At 38.5% G+C, this 18072-nt stretch overlaps 1 protein-coding gene across 4 annotated transcripts in view; it reads right to left on the reverse strand.

Moving 5' to 3' along the window:
• LIMS1 (LIM zinc finger domain containing 1) overlaps positions 1-18072 on the reverse strand; it is a 254505-nt gene that overhangs the window by 96488 nt on the left and 139945 nt on the right. Inside the window, exon 1 of one of the 4 annotated variants that reach the window (XM_053707620.1) lies at positions 8756-8887. The exons of 2 other annotated variants lie outside the window; for them this stretch is intronic. In XM_053707620.1, the coding sequence (XP_053563595.1) occupies positions 8756-8862 (107 nt within the window). In that variant the 5' untranslated portion in view covers positions 8863-8887. Of the gene's footprint in view, positions 1-8755; positions 8888-18072 lie in introns of those variants that run through there. One more of the 4 variants, XM_053707618.1, reaches the window with a different exon arrangement.

The following is an 18072-nucleotide window of genomic DNA, read 5'->3' on the forward strand; positions in this document are numbered from 1 at the left end:
AGGGACGGTATATGGGCATGCGCAAGTTTTACAATAGCTCTAGGCATGTGCAGGGTGACGAAATAGTCACATAATGATATGCAGAAAATCTGCAACAGATTGGAGATTGCTTTTCATCTTGAACGACCCATATTTGAGGGTTGGATTGGGTGGCGTAATCAGCAAAAATTAAAAGTATATTTTAACATGTAGAGCAGCTTTGTTAGAGAGTGTAAAAGTAGGTGATTTCTTATATATTATTGATTGTTATATGAAATGTGTGGTTTGGTAGTACACACAAAAAAAAAAAGTTTTAGAATCCTTTAACAAATGTGTGTAGACAAACTAAATCAGCATTGATTTTTTTGCTTGCTCTCTTCTCTTGACAAAAAGACAAGTTTGTTACTTAGGCAAATCAATCAAACAAGGTGTGGAATTTAGAAAGCTTAGAAACACTTATGTCACGCTGCCCATAGTATAAAAACTCCCTCACGGTATGCAGGACATATTGCACAGTATGTATGTATGTATGTATGTATGTATATATATATATATATATATATATATATATATATATATATATATATATATATATATATATATATATATATATATATATATATATATATATATGTATGTGTGTGTAATATCTACAACAAAATATATGAGAAAGAAGAAAGTTTGATAATGGAGGTACATTAGAAAGGTGTTTTTGTTGTTGTTGTTAAATTGCATGCTATATCTGAATAATGAAAGTTTTGACTTTTATATACCGTTTCAAAGGATCTTCTGTGCAATATGTCCTGCATACCGTGAGGGATGTTTTTATACTATGGACAGCGTGACATAAGTGTTTCTAAGCTTTCTAAATTCCACACACACACACACATACATACATATTTTGCATACAAAGAGAGAAGCGCTCTACCAGGAACGAACAACAGCTCAGTGGCTTGTTCTATGGCGATTTACCACCCGGAGGCAGCCTCTTTTAGACCAGTGTGCTTTTCACAGAAGAAAACTTTCCTGAAGTATATCAGTCTGATCCTGCCAAGTAAGGTCAGTCCAGCCCCGAAATACCAGGCAATTCTCCTCTGAACAAGGAACATGACAACCCCAGACGATCGTTTCGGCCTCCTATGAGCCTCGTCAGTGAGGTGCAGCCACATTCCTCTAAGCACACTGGGCAAGGAGTTCACGTCTGGTTTCCCCATCACCCATAGGGAGACTTCCCCAGGGTCATAATAATTTGCATACAAAGAGAGAAGTGCTCTACCAGGAACGAACAACAGCTCAGTGGCTTGTTCTATGGCGATTTACCACCCGGAGGCAGCCTCTTTTAGACCAGTGTGCTTTTCACAGAAGAAAACTTTCCTGAAGTATATCAGTCTGATCCCGCCAAGTAAGGTCAGTCCAGCCCCGAAATACCAGGCAATTCTCCTCTGAACAAGGAACATGACAACCCCAGACAATCGCTTCGGCCTCCTATGGGCCTCGTCAGTGAGGTGCAGCCACATTCCTCTAAGCACACTGGGCAAGGAGTGCACGTCTGGTTTCCCCCATCACCCATAGGGAGACTTCCCCAGGGTCATAATAATTTGCATACAAAGAGAGAAGCGCTCTACCAGGAACGAACAACAGCTCAGTGGCTTGTTCTATGGCGATTTACCACCCGGAAGCAGCCTCTTTTAGACCAGTGTGCTTTTCACAGAAGAAAACATTCCTGAAGTATAATCAGTCTGATCCCGCCAAGTAAGGTCAGTCCAGCCCCGAAAATACCAGGCAATTCTCCTCTGAACAAGGAACATGACAACCCCAGACGATCGTTTCGGCCTCCTATGGGCCTCGTCAGTGAGGTGCAGCCACATTCCTCTAAGCACACTGGGCAAGGAGTCCACGTCTGGTTTCCCCCATCACCCATAGGGAGACTTCCCCAGGGTCATAATAATTTGCACCAAGAAACAAGAATTTTGTGGAAAATTCGTTCGTAACCAGTATCCGTAAATAACAGTATAGTTAGTAGTCTAATGGTGTAAACATTCCAAACAGGAACCCCACAGTTGCGGATAACACCAATCAAACCTGTAAATACGTGTAACATCCAATTATGAAAGAACAAAGGACTCACCACACTCTTCCGAAGCCCACCGTAAAGGTACAAATACCTGTGTTCGCAGTCCAAATTCAAATTCTTGCAAATAGCATATAGTCTGCGAAACAATTCTCAGTGTGTAGTGGACATCACCGTGCCGCCTCTGTAACACACCTGTTTAGTGCAAGGTGTGAGACTGCTCCAAGCTCCGGCGCTGCTGGGGCTCTCCAGAACCCGTGTGATTCAAATTAAAATTATCAAAAGCAAGCAAACAGTTCACAGTTCCGATGCAAGGAAAGGCAGGGAGAGATATCGGTAATTAAAATAATATATATTTATTTATACTTGCATTAAAAATGTTGACAAGGCACAGCAAACAAACAGACTTCGGCTGACGCGTTTCCTGCCTTATCGGCAGTTCACCAGAGCACAAAATTCAGTGTTACCAGCAGGTGTTTAATCAGGTATGGGTCTAAACCTCAACCAATCATAGTAAGCAGATTCAGTGCAAAAATTAACCCTTTAATTACTCCGGTTAAAATAAACACCTGAGTTAATTTTCTTACTTATGCGGTTAACACTGTAACAATCTTGGATTTACCTACAGTGCCTCCTCAGACAATATACCCTATCTGGATGTACTCATAGGTCATACTGATCTTGCTATAACTACTGAGGTTTTTAGAAAAAAAGTATCAGGGAATACCATCTTGCGAGCTGATTCTTTACACCCTAATCACTTAAAAAGGGGTATACCTAAAGGTCAGTACATAAGGTTACGACGTAATTGTACTAGCCTGGAGGATTATTGGAGACATGCTAATGACCTTACGTTGCGTCTGGTCGATAGGGGTTATGATCATAAAAATCTTAGTGATATGTCCATCAAGACTGCAGATATGGATAGGGCGAGCCTGCTTGATGATAAAAACAAGAACAGGAATAATAGAATGTCTAATCAGCGTGGCATCAATTTTATAACTAAATACAGCAGACAATATAATGATATATGCAATATCATCAGAAGAAGGTTACCCCTACTGGAGAGAGATGAGGATCTTAAATTAGTCAGTAAACATTGTAACTTTATTTCTAATAGATCAGAAACAATTTATTGATATGGTTGCTAAAAATTTCAGTTCAAAGAGTAACAGCAGTAGTAGAGTGGAAAGCTGGCTACCTGGTAGGGTAGGTTTCTATAAGTGTGGAGTTAAACCATGTAAAAGCTGTGATTATGCATTAACTGGGGATACTTTTTCCTCTAGCACTACAAGTCTAACATACAAAATACGTGAGAGAATAAACTGCAGCTCAAATTTTGTAATATACCTCATTACGTGCACACAATGCAATTTTCAATATGTTGGTCTCACCTCTACGGGTCTCAAGGATAGAATACGAGAGCATCTTTTGTCCCTAGAGGCTGAGGAGCCTAAAACTCCTGTTGCGAAACACTTCTTTTCACACAGTGATAAGTTCAGTGTGTTTAAGTTCCAAGGTATTGAACAGGTCAAGTTAGGTATGAGAGGTGGGGATAGATATAAAGCTCTCGCTAAGCGGGAGGTTTATTGGATCTACACTCTCAAAACTGGTAGCCCTATGGGTATTAATACAATTAGTGATATCAAATTATATATTGATAGGTAAACATTTAGTAGGTTGGTTCATGCCTTTATGTGACTTATTGAAATATAATTTGTTTTGCTGCCAGATCAATTTTACTTAATTTGATATTATATGTCATTGTGATGTTTTTAAGATGAGATTACTAACTGCTGAATTAAGTAAGGTTTATATGAGAATATGTGTATTCTTTGATATCATGAAGTCTTATCAGAACTATCTTTTACTGCTCTTCAACAAATGTCCCCACAATGAACAATTCTTTTGAATTTACAATTCTGTCTTCACTCGATATTTACAGGATTGGAACACATTAGACAGCTTACGCACTTGCTCATTTACATTAAGTTGTATTTGACTTTGTATATTTTGATAGCTACAGTGTTGCGATTGCTGTCTTGTGCTCTACCTGTATCTTATTTAGAGTGTGTAACGAAAAAATAATTTTTTTTCGCGAGATCGTATTTTACATTGTTTCCAAATCGATGTAGTATTTTATAGGTATATTTGTTTTTAGTTTTAAGAAATGTCGTTTGTGATATTGTTACAGTGTTAACCGTATAAGTAAGAAAATTAACTCAGGTGTTTATTTTAACCGGAGTAATTAAAGGGTTAATTTTTGAACTGAATCTGCTTACTATGATTGGTTGAGGTTTAGACCCATACCTGATTAAACACCTGCTGGTAACACTGAATTTTGTGCTCTGATGAATTGCCGATAAGGCAGGAAACGCGCCAGCCGAAGTCTGTTTGTTTGCTGTGCCTTGTCAACATTTTTAATGCAAGTATAAATAAATATATATTATTTTAATTACCGATATCTCTCCCTGCCTTTCCTTGCATCGGAACTGTGAACTGTTTGCTTGCTTTTCATAATAATTTGCATACAAAGAGAGAAGCGCTCTACCAGGAACGAACAACAGCTCAGTGGCTTGTTCTATGGCGATTTACCACCCAGAGGCAGCCTTTTTTAGACCAGTGTGCTTTTCACAGAAGAAAACTTTCCTGAAGTATATCAGTCTGATCCCGCCAAGTAAGGTCAGTCCAGCCCCGAAATACCAGGCAATTCTCCTCTGAACAAGGAACATGACAACCCCAGACGATCGTTTCGGCCTCCTATGGGCCTCGTCAGTGAGGTGCAGCCACATTCCTCTAAGCACACTGGGCAAAGAGTCCACGTCTGGTTTCCCCCATCACCCATAGGGAGACTTCCCCAGGGTCATAATAATTACATACATATACATATATATATATATATATATATATATATATATATATATATATATATATATATATATATATATATATATATATATATATATATATATACATACATACATACATACAGTATTACATATAGAGCTGCAACAACTAATCGGCATAATCGATTATGAAAATAATGAAAATAGTTGTCAACGAATCTCATAATCGATTAGTTGGTTTGCAATTAGTTGGTCTGTGCACAGCACCAGTTGCTTTACTCAAATGAGCTCCAGCACATAGTATTGTGTTTTATGGTTATGCCCTTAGCCTAAAGGAAGTCTACAGACATTTTACATTTCACTTTCTTAGGACACTATAATTTTCTTTTTACGTTTACAACTACTCCTGTCTTATGTGCAACCCAGAAATAAAAAAGAAGTCATAATTTGGATTGTTTATATAAAATCAGGTGATTTGGGACTGTGCTTTGCATTATAGTGCTAAGCTTGTTATTTACACCTAGCCCTAGATTGATGGCATTTGTTATATGAATTGATGTCACTATTATAAGCACAATTTTTAGCGGATCGCTTGCTATTGTTGATATTTGTACTCTATAGATAAATGTGTAAGGCCGTGTTCTTTTACTGATATATTGTCTTTAGCCATTTTGCCTTTTTTTCTATTTTTAATTAATTGGAATATGTACCAAATTCAACCTCTGTATATATCTGTTATTTTAAGAGTGGACTAGATATTTTCCCCCTAACCTTATAGATGGTTATTTACCACTGCATATAGATATTCAAGATATGTGTATGTTAAAATGAAGTCCAGGCTCACTTTGTTGAGAGGCCCCTTGCATTGGTGGAGAACTAACAAAGATACATAGCCCACCTTGGTGAAATTGGCAAAAACCCTACTTATGCATCTCAAGCACTTCAACACCATCGGAGTGCCTCTTCTCTGCTGCAGGCAAAATAGCTGCAAAAAGAGAGCCAGCTTCAGCCAGGAGCACATGAACATGTTGCGTTTTTGCATTTCAATGCAAAGTTTCTGAAAGAGTGAATAACAGAATGTGGTAAACAGTGGTAGTTCTACCTCTTTCTATTTCTACCTCTTTACAAACAGTTTGTGGTTTTGTTTTGCTTAATTATAAAAATTTGTTCTGCTGCTTAAAAACATTGGACCAACAGTTGTTTTAATGTAAAGTTTTAGTCAGAAGTTTATATTTACAACACTCAGTATGTGGATTTTATTTTAAATATAGGAAATAATTTATTTATTTTTCATCCGATTAGTCGAAAAAATAATCGGCCGATTGATTATGAAAATAATTGTTAGTTGCAGCCCTACATACATACATACACACACACTGTATATATATATATATATATATATATATATATATACACATATATATATACACACATATATATATATATATATATATACACATACACACACATATAAATATATATACATACATACATATACAAACACTATATATATATATATATATATATATATATATATATATATATATATATATATATATATATATATATACACATACCGGTATATATACACACACATACACACACTGTATATATACACACACACAAATAAATATATATAGATACATACATATACAAACACTGTATATATATATATATATATATATATATATATATATATATATATATATATATATATATATATATATATATATATATATATATATATATATATATATATATACACACACACACACACACACACACACACATACATACACACATACATTTCTAAACATTGCTGTTTAGGTCTTCAAAGGATACCAAGACAACAAAGTAAATTTAATTATGGAAGTAAAACCCCATACTATATCTGAATCATGAAAAAGTTTAATTTTTGACTTTCAGGTCCCTTTAAATATATATATATTAGATTTAAATAGAAGCATTTTTGCAGCATGAGCATCAGATGTGCGCGCATGTGCTCTGGCAGGTCGCATGCATTGGAAAAGAGGAAAGCTGTAATATAACTTTTCTTGGAAGCATTTCTGCAGACCCCAGCATACTGCAAAAGTGCTTCTCAGTGAATATCAAGTTAAAGTTGGTTCAGGTCATTGTTATTTTGGCCATCTGATGTGATGATGCATTGCAGTTGCGATCAATGGATAAGAGCCTGGGCTTTTTATCTTTTCTTTTCTAAAATACGGATGGGATATAGTCCCGTGTTCAACAAATGGTCAGAATGATTTTCCTGCTAAAGCTGCATCATCTATGCTCAGGTAACGAAATCTGACCTCTAAGGTGCAATTGGCATAATACCCAGAACTTTTCTTTCATGATTCAAATAGAGTATGCGTTTTTTTAAACAACTTTCCAAATTACTTCTGTTATAAATATTGCTACTGGGAGCTAGCTGAACACTTTGATAAGCCAATGACAAGATGTATATACAGTATGTGCTGCCACCAATCAGCAGCTAGCTCCCAGGGATGTTTTAAAAAAATACCAAGAGAGCTAATCAAATTAGATAATATAAATAAATTATATAAACACACAAATACACCACTGATATCTCATGTGACTGCAGAAAAGGTGTAACATTTTTTACTAATATAAGTAACACTCCGTAGAAGGTACAAGGAAAATGAAGGGGGGGGGGTCCAATTATCATCAAATAAATACTGCAGCTACCTCCAGTGCAGAGGTTTTTAGTCTGTGTTCAGCAAACAGGCACTGCAGTCAGTTTTGCTATGATTATAACAATGTAACGCTAGTGCTGGCATCATTAAAACTATATACACACACAGTTCTCATTTGTGAGTGTTTATGCAAGTGCATTAGAAAGATCTGTAACAAAAGTGTCCAACCTAAGGAGAAGGGTCACAATGCGGCTCTCTAGCACACAAAATAAAATCCAGTGTGGTTCCAACACCCTGATTTACAGCAATAGATTATGCCAGTATGCACACACTGGGTTGAGATTAAATTTGTACAATTCATTGTATTAATATTATAATAATATTATTGTTGTATTTATATACTATGTAAACGCTCTAGTAAGATAGTAATCTAATAACTGCAACAGATATTCTCAAATGACTTGACAGAAAGTGATTTTTACCACATTACTGAAATAGTTATATGAACTAAAAATGTACACAAGCACCACAAACTCTATATTAAAAGAAGATTGCACTTTATGTTTCTTATCAAGGATTTGGTGTCAGAGTTTGCTGCTACCAACTAAGGGGAGGTCAGAAGTGGTTCTACTGCATTCTTTACTCTAAAGCCCCTTCAATCAGCATAACCGATAGGAGAATAAACAGGATCTAACATGCACCAGGATATCCAGACCCAAAGGGGATGGCCCAATGAACTGCTGCAGGGTCATGGATACACAACATTCCTGACATCCTACTGAAACACCAGTGTGCTGGGCACTGTGTACTTGTGTGTGCTGAACCCATTCTGTGTGTGCGGCTCTTAAACAAACTGCTGAACCCATTCTGTGTGTGCGGCTCTTAAACAAACTGCTGAACCCATTCTCCCATTCTGTGTAAGTATGAGCAGGAAAATGATATATACAATAGTAGGTTACTGATGGAAAGAAGCAACACGTGCAATAAAGTAAAATTAATTATAATAAGAAAAAAAAATACAATAGAAAGACTATAATTGCAAGGTTTTTGTGCATATTTTACAGAACTGCAGCATTATTTAAAATGACAGCTGTTAAAATGTCTAAATGTGTGTCTACCTGTGACAGAATCTGCTGATCACACATTTAATTCTAGGTCAGGAAATGAGTATAAACAAAGGGGTGACTTGCACATGTACTCACCTGAATTTGTCTTCATGCAGACCATTTAGTCCCAGGCTGTCAGGACGCTCTTTCCTTCGTCTGTACAAATCTGACTGTGTTAATGCTTTTAGCTGTAAAGCGCTCATATTTCTTCTTTCAAAAAAAAAATGTTAATGATTATATCTGAAAACAAGGCTGCCAAGTAGCCTGCAGAGACAGCAGTGCGGTTTGCCTGCACACCTGCAGCAGTACACACAGACCTTTGCCAGAAGCACTAACACAGCCGCTGCTTCCTGTTCTCACTGGTGCACACCCTTCCAGCAAGGCCACTCCGGTATGTTCCCCTTATCACAGGCTCACACACCTATGGGACGGCCCAGGAAAACTATTTGAAAAGTAAGCTAGGGGCGGGACTGCTGTGCCTTTTGTCATTTGTAGCAAACAATCACATATTGTTGTGCAAAGTCACCCTCATGCCACAATGACAATTAACCACAGCCAAAGACTGTTACTCAGATGTCACATTACAGCAAAAAGTCTCATTAGCACAAACATGTTTTTATGCATAAATGTGTATCAGCTAGGAGCAGTGTGCTAAACTGTACACAGCCTTAATCATTTCACCTTCTGTAACTCTGCAAAACGAAGTACTGAAGAATCCATTGTGATATGTATCTGCTATCAAACATTAACTCATTATTTCCTACCTTGCTTTCCTTTGTTTCTCCAGCAGGTCCTATTCTATGACAACAATATGCAGTCATTGCCCAGCATCTTTGGGCATACAGTCAGATCTAAGCTTGCTCACTTAAAACAAAAACACACTGTTCTGGAGGGCTGCATTAGATTACTGTGAACAAACAAACAACAACAACAAAAAACAATAAGAACACTTGATTCACCATAGAGAAATATGTAGCAGTGCATGGTAATTGTATAAAAGAATATTTTACTCTTTCCAAATTCTGCTGCCACAATAGCTGCCTTATTCATGTCAGTGCTTTACTAAAGCGTATAACAGAGAGCGATATAAGATCACTTACTATATAGAAAGGAAGATTATTTTTAAAACCACAAGTCTCATGCGCACCTAAAATGTCTTTTTACAAGATAGACGCCCCAGCAGGATTGTACGCTAATGTATTAAAACAGTTATAAATTAAAACATTTTAAAAACTCATTCAAACACAAAAATTACATTGTTGTAACAACTAGAAACATGTGTGATGATATAGGTATTAGTATCACCCCTGTATAGTGCCTCCCTGTCATTAGCCCTAACTCACCACAATGAACATTCATGCCTCCACCTTGCAAAAAACACAACCACTACAGTGCAAGACCCCAACTGCCAAGTTAAAGGGACAGTCAACACCAGAATTTTTGTTGTTTAAAAAGAAAGATAATCCCTTTATTACCCATTCCCCAGTTTTGCATATCCAACACAGTTATAATAATACACGTTTTACCTCTGTAATTATCATGTATCTAAGCCTCTGCTGACTGCTCCCTTATTTCAGTTCTTTTGACAGATATGCAGTTTAGCCAATCAGTGCTCACTCCTAGGTCACTTTACGTGCATGAGCTCAATGTTATCTATATGAAAAATGTGAACTAATGCCCTCTAGTGGTCAAAATGTATTCAGATTAGAAGCAGTCTTCAAGGTCTAAGAAATTAGCATATGAACCTCCTAGGTTTAGCTTTCAACTAAGAATACCAAGAGAACAAAGCAAAATTGGTGATAAAAGTAAATTGGGAAGTTGTTTAAAATTGCATGCCCTATTTAAATCATGAAAGTTTTTTTTTGGACTTGACTGTCCCTTTAAAGTAAGCACTTGTAAAGGTAAGAAAAATGTGCTGTGGTAAAGTTAAAAGGAGGTAAAGCAATGTTGTTTCACTCTTTTTTTTGTTTAACCTTTTAAAAATTGTGGAAAATGAAAGATGTCAAGATAAAAATGCTACAATGCTTTGGCAGTAAGATTTCCCTTTTTCTTTGAATACCCCTTCAAAATTAAAAAGAGGAGCATTATTTAACAGTGATACTCTATATTTTTGCTTTTTCTCTTTCATGATGAAGCAGAATCGGATATAAAGGTAGAAACAAATCAGAATTAAATGGGGACTAAAAGTAGGTATATTATAGTATATGCAAAATCCCCCCCCCCCTTTTTTTTCTTCAATAAAAGCTTCCTTGTGATTTTGCACAAGTTATTATTTATTCAAAAAATAGCCCCTACCCTAACCCATGTTACTGCAATATTTCATAATTCTTTTTTAAACCAACCATTCTGCACTCCTTATCTTCAGCCATTTCTGTTAATAGCAACACCAGTAAACTCAAGTAAACAACCAATTATTAAACATAGGAGGATTGCTGAATCCTGACAGCAACAATGTTATGTTCTTGGAATGTGCATTAAGATAGGAACCTACTTTGGGCAGAGTTCCTGGAGGAATTGTCAAGGGAAGGATCAAGGGATGGATGCCCCTTGGGCAGGGAAGGCTCTTTCTTTTAAGGGAAATTAAGTGTGAAAAAAACCCTAGGGTTAAAATTGTATGCTCTATCTGAATCATGAAAGAACTTTTTGGGGTTTCATGTCCCTTTAAAGAACCAGGTAAACAATATAATATAAACAGTGCATAGATAAATATTAGCTTATTACAATTAATCCCTTCACGCCGTAAGGACGTTCTATGTCTTCCTAACAGCACTGGGCTTTAATGCCATTATGATAGCATTGAACATCCTCTTATATATAGGGCGTCCTGCAGCCTCCCCCATTGATGCAATTAAGAATCAGACCAGGGGCGTCCCTAGCAGCATAGGCAGTCCCCCATGATCTTATCCCGTGATTTCATTTTTACAGCAAGTGTTTACATCTGTACTTTGTGCCGATGTTAACATTTTGATGCCAGCACTAAGGGGTTAACCACAGAAAAACCGACAATGTATTTTTAAATAGTTTTATTTTGAAGTTGGTTAATAAATGAGGCCAGTCTTTAACCCTCCTCATGCAGAGGCCCAAGTTTTTACCTTTACACATTGAAAACTTCTGTCATCCCTCAACATGGAATAAAATGACTTATTGGTAGCCTAGAGCAATGTTTAATTCCAGCCATCAGGGCACACTAACAGGCAACATGTGTGCTAGAGCATTTTTTTATTGCACAATTGCTTGAACAGATCTATGTATTTAAAGGGACAGTATACATCAATTTTCATATAACTGCAAGCAATAGACAGTACTATAAAAAAGGGGGGGAAATCCAGTATAAAACCTTTTAAAAAACTTACTTAGAAGCTCACAGTTTAGCACTGTTCAAAAGTTTAAACTGGGACAACCACTGAAATGGGTTGGAAAGCAAAAAGAGCAGACCCCCCCCCCCTCCCATGCATATGAAAAGACCCTTTACACTAACAGGAGCAAGCTGGAGTAGGTAGACAACAGTCTACTTCTAAAACGTTGGGGCTTGGTTATGAGTATGAAAATCAGCACAATGTTATTTAAAAATAAGCAAAACTATACATTTACAAAAAAACAAACAAACCTGTATGGGATATAACACATTTATGCAAAGAAAAATCTAGTGTACAATGTCCCTTTAACACAATATGGTTAAATACAATATTAAAGTCAGATCTCAAATAGAAATGCACTACTAGTCTAGAATTGAATATGGCAGCTTAGCCAATAAGTGGCAACTTCTATGCGTCGCTGCTTTCAGGCATATTAGAAGTGCATTGTTGATGCAGAGCTGAGTTTAACTGTGTGTTTAACCTCTGTGGGGATTAATATTATATTAAAATACCTCTTGCTTGTAAAAATTGGGCTTTTCCCACTCCCCCTAGAAAGAGCAAAATGCTAATTCAATAACTTAGGTTTTCAGAATGCTGCAAATTGCTTAAACCAGATATTTCATATGCGGCATTTGCAGGTACAGATTTCCTTTCTGGCCTTGTGGGACAAGCGTGATTTTTAAACAAAAGCAATAGTTAAAAAAAATAAAAAAATAAAGCAATAGAACAGTATACTGTACATTTTCTCACCTTTAATTTGTTCCCAATGATAGATTTTACCTGCTGCAGAGCATTAAAAAGGTTTAAAAAGAACACCATAAGAATGATGCTTTTTTTATAATAGAAGTCAATAGGAAAGTTGTTTAAAATGGTCTGTTCTATCTGAATCATGAAAGAAGAAAAAAAAATGAGTTTGTATCCTTTTAAATATAGTAGCCAACATATTTTTGAGATGTAAACTGAATATTTAACCTTTATGATTCAGATAGAGCATGACATTTGAGACACTTTTCAGTTAACATATTTTACTACATTTGCTTTGTTCCTTTGGTATCCTTTATTGAACAGCATACCTATGTAGGTTCAGAAGCAGCAATGCACTACTGGGAGCTAGCTGGATAGCACGTGCTGATTGGTGGCTACATTTAGCCATCCAATCAGCAAGCGCTTGCCAGGTCCTGAACCAAAAATGGGCTGGCTCGTATGTTTAGATTCCTGCTTTTTCCAAATAAAGATACCAAGAGAACCAAGTAAATTAGAAAGTTGCTTAAAATAGCATGTTCTATCTGAATCACGAAAGAAAAAAAAAAATTGGGTTCAGTGTCCCTTTAAGTTTAAGCAGTGTCATATGCAAGCAACAGCACAATACAAAAATAACAAATTAGAGCATTTTTAGCAGTTTTATGCACGTTTAAAAATCAGCCAGGAGGCGACTACTTGACATGAATGATACATTTCAACATATATTAGGCACCTGATTTTCCACCCTGATATAATAGTTAAATGGACATTAAACACCTCTTGATTTTGTCTAGAATTGTGCTTATCTGATGTTAGGATGTCAAAAACAAAAATTGCATAACCTGTAAATACTGCAAATAAGATAGCAGATTTAGGCAATTTGCTACATTCTGAAAAGCAAGACTACAGATTTTGCCTTTTGGCCTCTCTATGGTCCTGATATTTTAAAGCTTGCCGGTGTTCTATTGAAAAAAGCTACCTTGTCGAGATTAGCTACCTTGGTGTGTGCATGCTCACAATTACGTAATTACATTCCACAGATGATTCAAAAGAATCTTTAGAACGCAATTATAAGCATGCACACACCGAGGTAGCTAATCTCGACAGCGATGAAAATAAGTCTCCTATTAAAATGGTGATCTCCATGCGCGCATGCGTACGTTAAACTGTTGGTAGCTAATTCCGACAGTGTGCTTTCTAATTCTCTTACCCAGGGTTGTTCAGTCCTCATTTGTGCAAAGGGTCTAATGACATTAAAACTTTTGTTTGCACAGTACATTTGCTCATAGCGCAGAATATTTGACAGTATATTTGTAAAAGTATAACAAAATAAATGTATTGCACAAAGTGGAAAAAAACAAGACTAGTTTAAGTGTTACTTAAAGGTGCAGTAAACACATGGAGTTCTTAGATAAACTGTTTAGCTATGCATAGTACAAGAACTTTGTAACATACTTTTATTTTGGCACCTTTTAATGTAAGTTAGCCCTAAAACTTTTCTAATTCTGTCAAGTGTAAATGCATACTGCAGACTTCACTGGCACGGTTACATATCTTCCCTAGTAAGCTTTAGCAGAGAACTGCAAAAATATAATTTATGCTTACCTGATAAATTCATTTCTCCTGTAGTGTAGTCAGTCCACGGGTCATCCATTACTTATGGGATTATAACTCCTCCCTAACAGGAAGTGCAAGAGGATCACCCAAGCAGAGCTGCTATATAGCTCCTCCCCTCTACGTCATATCCAGTCATTCGACCGAAACCATACGAGAAAGGAGAAACTATAGGGTGCAGTGGTGACTGGAGTTTAATTAAAATTTAGACCTGCCGTAAAAACAGGGCGGGCCGTGGACTGACTACACTACAGGAGAAATGAATTTATCAGGTAAGCATAAATTATATTTTCTCCTGTTAAGTGTAGTCAGTCCACGGGTCATCCATTACTTATGGGATACTAATACCAAAGCTAAAAGTACACGGATGACGGGAGGGACAAGGCAGGATCTTTACACGGAAGGAACCACTGCCTGTAGAACCTTTCTCCCAAAAACAGCCTCCGAAGAAGCAAAAGTGTCAAATTTGTAAAATTTTGAAAAAGTGTGAAGTGAAGACCAAGTTGCAGCCTTGCAAATCTGTTCAACAGAGGCCTCATTCTTAGAGGCCCAAGTGGAAGCCACAGCTCTAGTAGAATGAGCTGTAATACTTTCAGGAGGCTGCTGTCCAGCAGTCTCATAGGCTAAACGTATTATGCTACGAAGCCAAAAAGAGAGAGAGGTAGCCGAAGCTTTCTGACCTCTCCTCTGTCCAGAATAAACGACAAACAGGGAAGAAGTTTGACGAAAATCTTTAGTTGCCTGCAAATAAAATTTCAGGGCACGGACGACGTCCAGATTGTGCAAAAGTCGTTCCTTCTTTGATGGAACAACAATCTCTTGATTGATATTCTTGTTAGTGACTACCTTAGGTAAGAACCCAGGTTTAGTACGCAGAACTACCTTGTCTGAATGAAAAATCAGATAAGGAGAATCACAATGTAAGGCCGATAACTCAGAGACTCTTCGAGCCGAGGAAATAGCCATTAAAAACAGAACTTTCCAAGATAACAGCTTGATATCGATGGAATGAAGGGGTTCAAACGGAACCCCTTGCAGAACGTTAAGAACTAGGTTTAAGCTCCACGGCGGAGCAACAGTCTTAAACACAGGCTTAATCCTAGCCAAAGCCTGACAAAAGGCCTGAACGTCTGGAACTTCTGCCAGACGTTTGTGTAAAAGGATAGACAGAGCTGAAATCTGTCCCTTTAACGAACTAGCAGATAAACCCTTTTCTAAACCCTCTTGTAGAAAAGACAATATCCTAGGAATCCTAACCTTACTCCATGAGTAACTCTTGGATTCGCACCAATATAAATATTTACGCCATATTTTATGGTAAATTTTCCTGGTAACAGGTTTCCTAGCCTGTATTAAGGTATCAATCACTGATTCCGAGAATCCACGCTTTGATAGAATCAAGCGTTCAATCTCCATGCAGTCAGCCTCAGAGAAATTAGATTTGGATGTTTGAAAGGACCCTGAATCAGAAGGTCCTGTCTCAGAGGCAGAGACCATGGTGGACAGGACGACATGTCCACTAGATCTGCATACCAGGTCCTGCGTGGCCACGCAGGCGCTATTAGAATCACCGATGCTCTCTCCTGTTTGATCCTGGCAATCAATCGAGGAAGCATTGGGAAAGGTGGAAACACATAAGCCATGTTGAAGACCCAAGGGGCTGTCAGAGCATCTATCAGCACCGCTCCCGGGTCCCTGGACCTGGATCCGTAACAAGGAAGCTTGGCGTTCTGGCGAGACGCCATGAGATCCAGATCTGGTTTGCCCCAATGATGAAGCAGTTGGGCAAACACCTCCGGATGAAGTTCCCACTCCCCCGGATGAAAAGTCTGGCGACTTAGAAAATCCGCCTCCCAGTTCTCCACGCCTGGGATGTAGATCGCTGACAGGTGGCAAGAGTGATACTCTGCCCAGCGAATTATCTTTGAGACTTCCATCATCGCTAGGGAACTCCTTGTTCCTCCTTGATGGTTGATGTAAGCCACAGTCGTGATGTTGTCCGACTGAAACCCGATGAACCTCAGAGTTGCTAACTGAGGCCAAGCCAGAAGAGCATTGAAAATTGCTCTTAATTCCAGAATGTTTATTGGAAGGAGTCTCTCCTCCTGAGTCCATGATCCCTGAGCCTTCAGGGAATTCCAGACTGCGCCCCAACCTAGAAGGCTGGCGTCTGTTGTTACAATCGTCCAATCTGGCCTGCGGAAGGGCATCCCCTTGGACAGATGTGGCCGAGAAAGCCACCATAGAAGAGAATCTCTGGTCTCTTGATCCAGATTTAGCAGAGGGGACAAATCTGAGTAATCCCCATTCCACTGACTTAGCATGCACAATTGCAGCGGTCTGAGATGCAGGCGCGCAAATGGTACTATGTCCATTGCCGCTACCATTAAGCCGATTACCTCCATGCACTGAGCCACTGATGGGTGTTGAATGGAATGAAGGCCACGGCAGGCATTTAGAAGTTTTGATAACCTGTCCTCCGTCAGGTAAATTTTCATTTCTACAGAATCTATAAGAGTCCCTAGAAAGGGAACTCTTGTGAGTGGCACTAGAGAACTCTTTTCTACGTTCACCTTCCACCCATGCGACCTTAGAAATGCCAGAACTAACTCTGTATGAGACTTGGCAGTTTGAAAGCTTGATGCTTGTATCAGAATGTCGTCTAGGTACGGAGCTACCGCTATGCCTCGCGGTCTTAGTACCGCCAGAAGGGAGCCCAGAACCTTTGTAAAGATTCTTGGAGCCGTAGCTAACCCGAAGGGAAGAGCTACAAACTGGTAATGCCTGTTTAGGAAGGCAAATCTTAGATACCGGTAATGATCCTTGTGAATCGGTATGTGAAGGTAGGCGTCCTTTAAATCCACTGTGGTCATGTACTGACCCTCTTGGATCATGGGTAAGATGGTTCGAATAGTTTCCATTTTGAACGATGGAACTCTTAGGAATTTGTTTAGGATCTTTAAGTCCAAGATTGGTCTGAAGGTTCCCTCTTTTTTGGGGACCACAAACAGATTTGAATAGAATCCTTGCCCGTGTTCCGACCGCGGAACTGGGTGGATCACTCCCATTAGTAAGAGGTCTTGTACACATCGTAGAAACGCCTCTTTCTTTATCTGGTTTGCTGATAACCTTGAAAGATGAAATCTCCCTTGTGGAGGAGAAGCTTTGAAATCCAGAAGATATCCCTGAGATATGATTTCCAACGCCCAGGGATCCTGGACATCTCTTGCCCAAGCCTGGGCAAAGAGAGAAAGTCTGCCCCCCACTATATCCGTTTCCGGATCGGGGGCCCTCACTTCATGCTGTCTTAGGGGCAGCAGCAGGTTTTCTGGCCTGCTTGCCCTTGTTCCATGACTGGTTAGGTTTCCAGCCCTGTCTGAAGCGAGCAACAGTTCCTTCCTGTCTTGGAGCAGAGGAAGTTGATGCTGCTCCTGCCTTGAAATTACGAAAGGCACGAAAATTAGACTGTTTAGCCTTTGGTTTGGCCCTGTCTTGAGGCAGGGCATGGCCCTTACCTCCAGTAATGTCAGCGATAATTTCTTTCAAGCCGGGCCCGAATAATGTCTGCCCTTTGAAAGGAATATTAAGTAATTTAGATTTAGAAGTCACATCAGCTGACCAGGATTTAAGCCACAGCGCTCTGCGCGCTTGAATGGCGAATCCGGAGTTCTTAGCCGTAAGTTTGGTTAAGTGTACTACGGC

The sequence above is a fragment of the Bombina bombina genome, chromosome 3 (genome assembly GCF_027579735.1).
Source record: "Bombina bombina isolate aBomBom1 chromosome 3, aBomBom1.pri, whole genome shotgun sequence".
Lineage (NCBI taxonomy): Eukaryota > Metazoa > Chordata > Amphibia > Anura > Bombinatoridae > Bombina > Bombina bombina.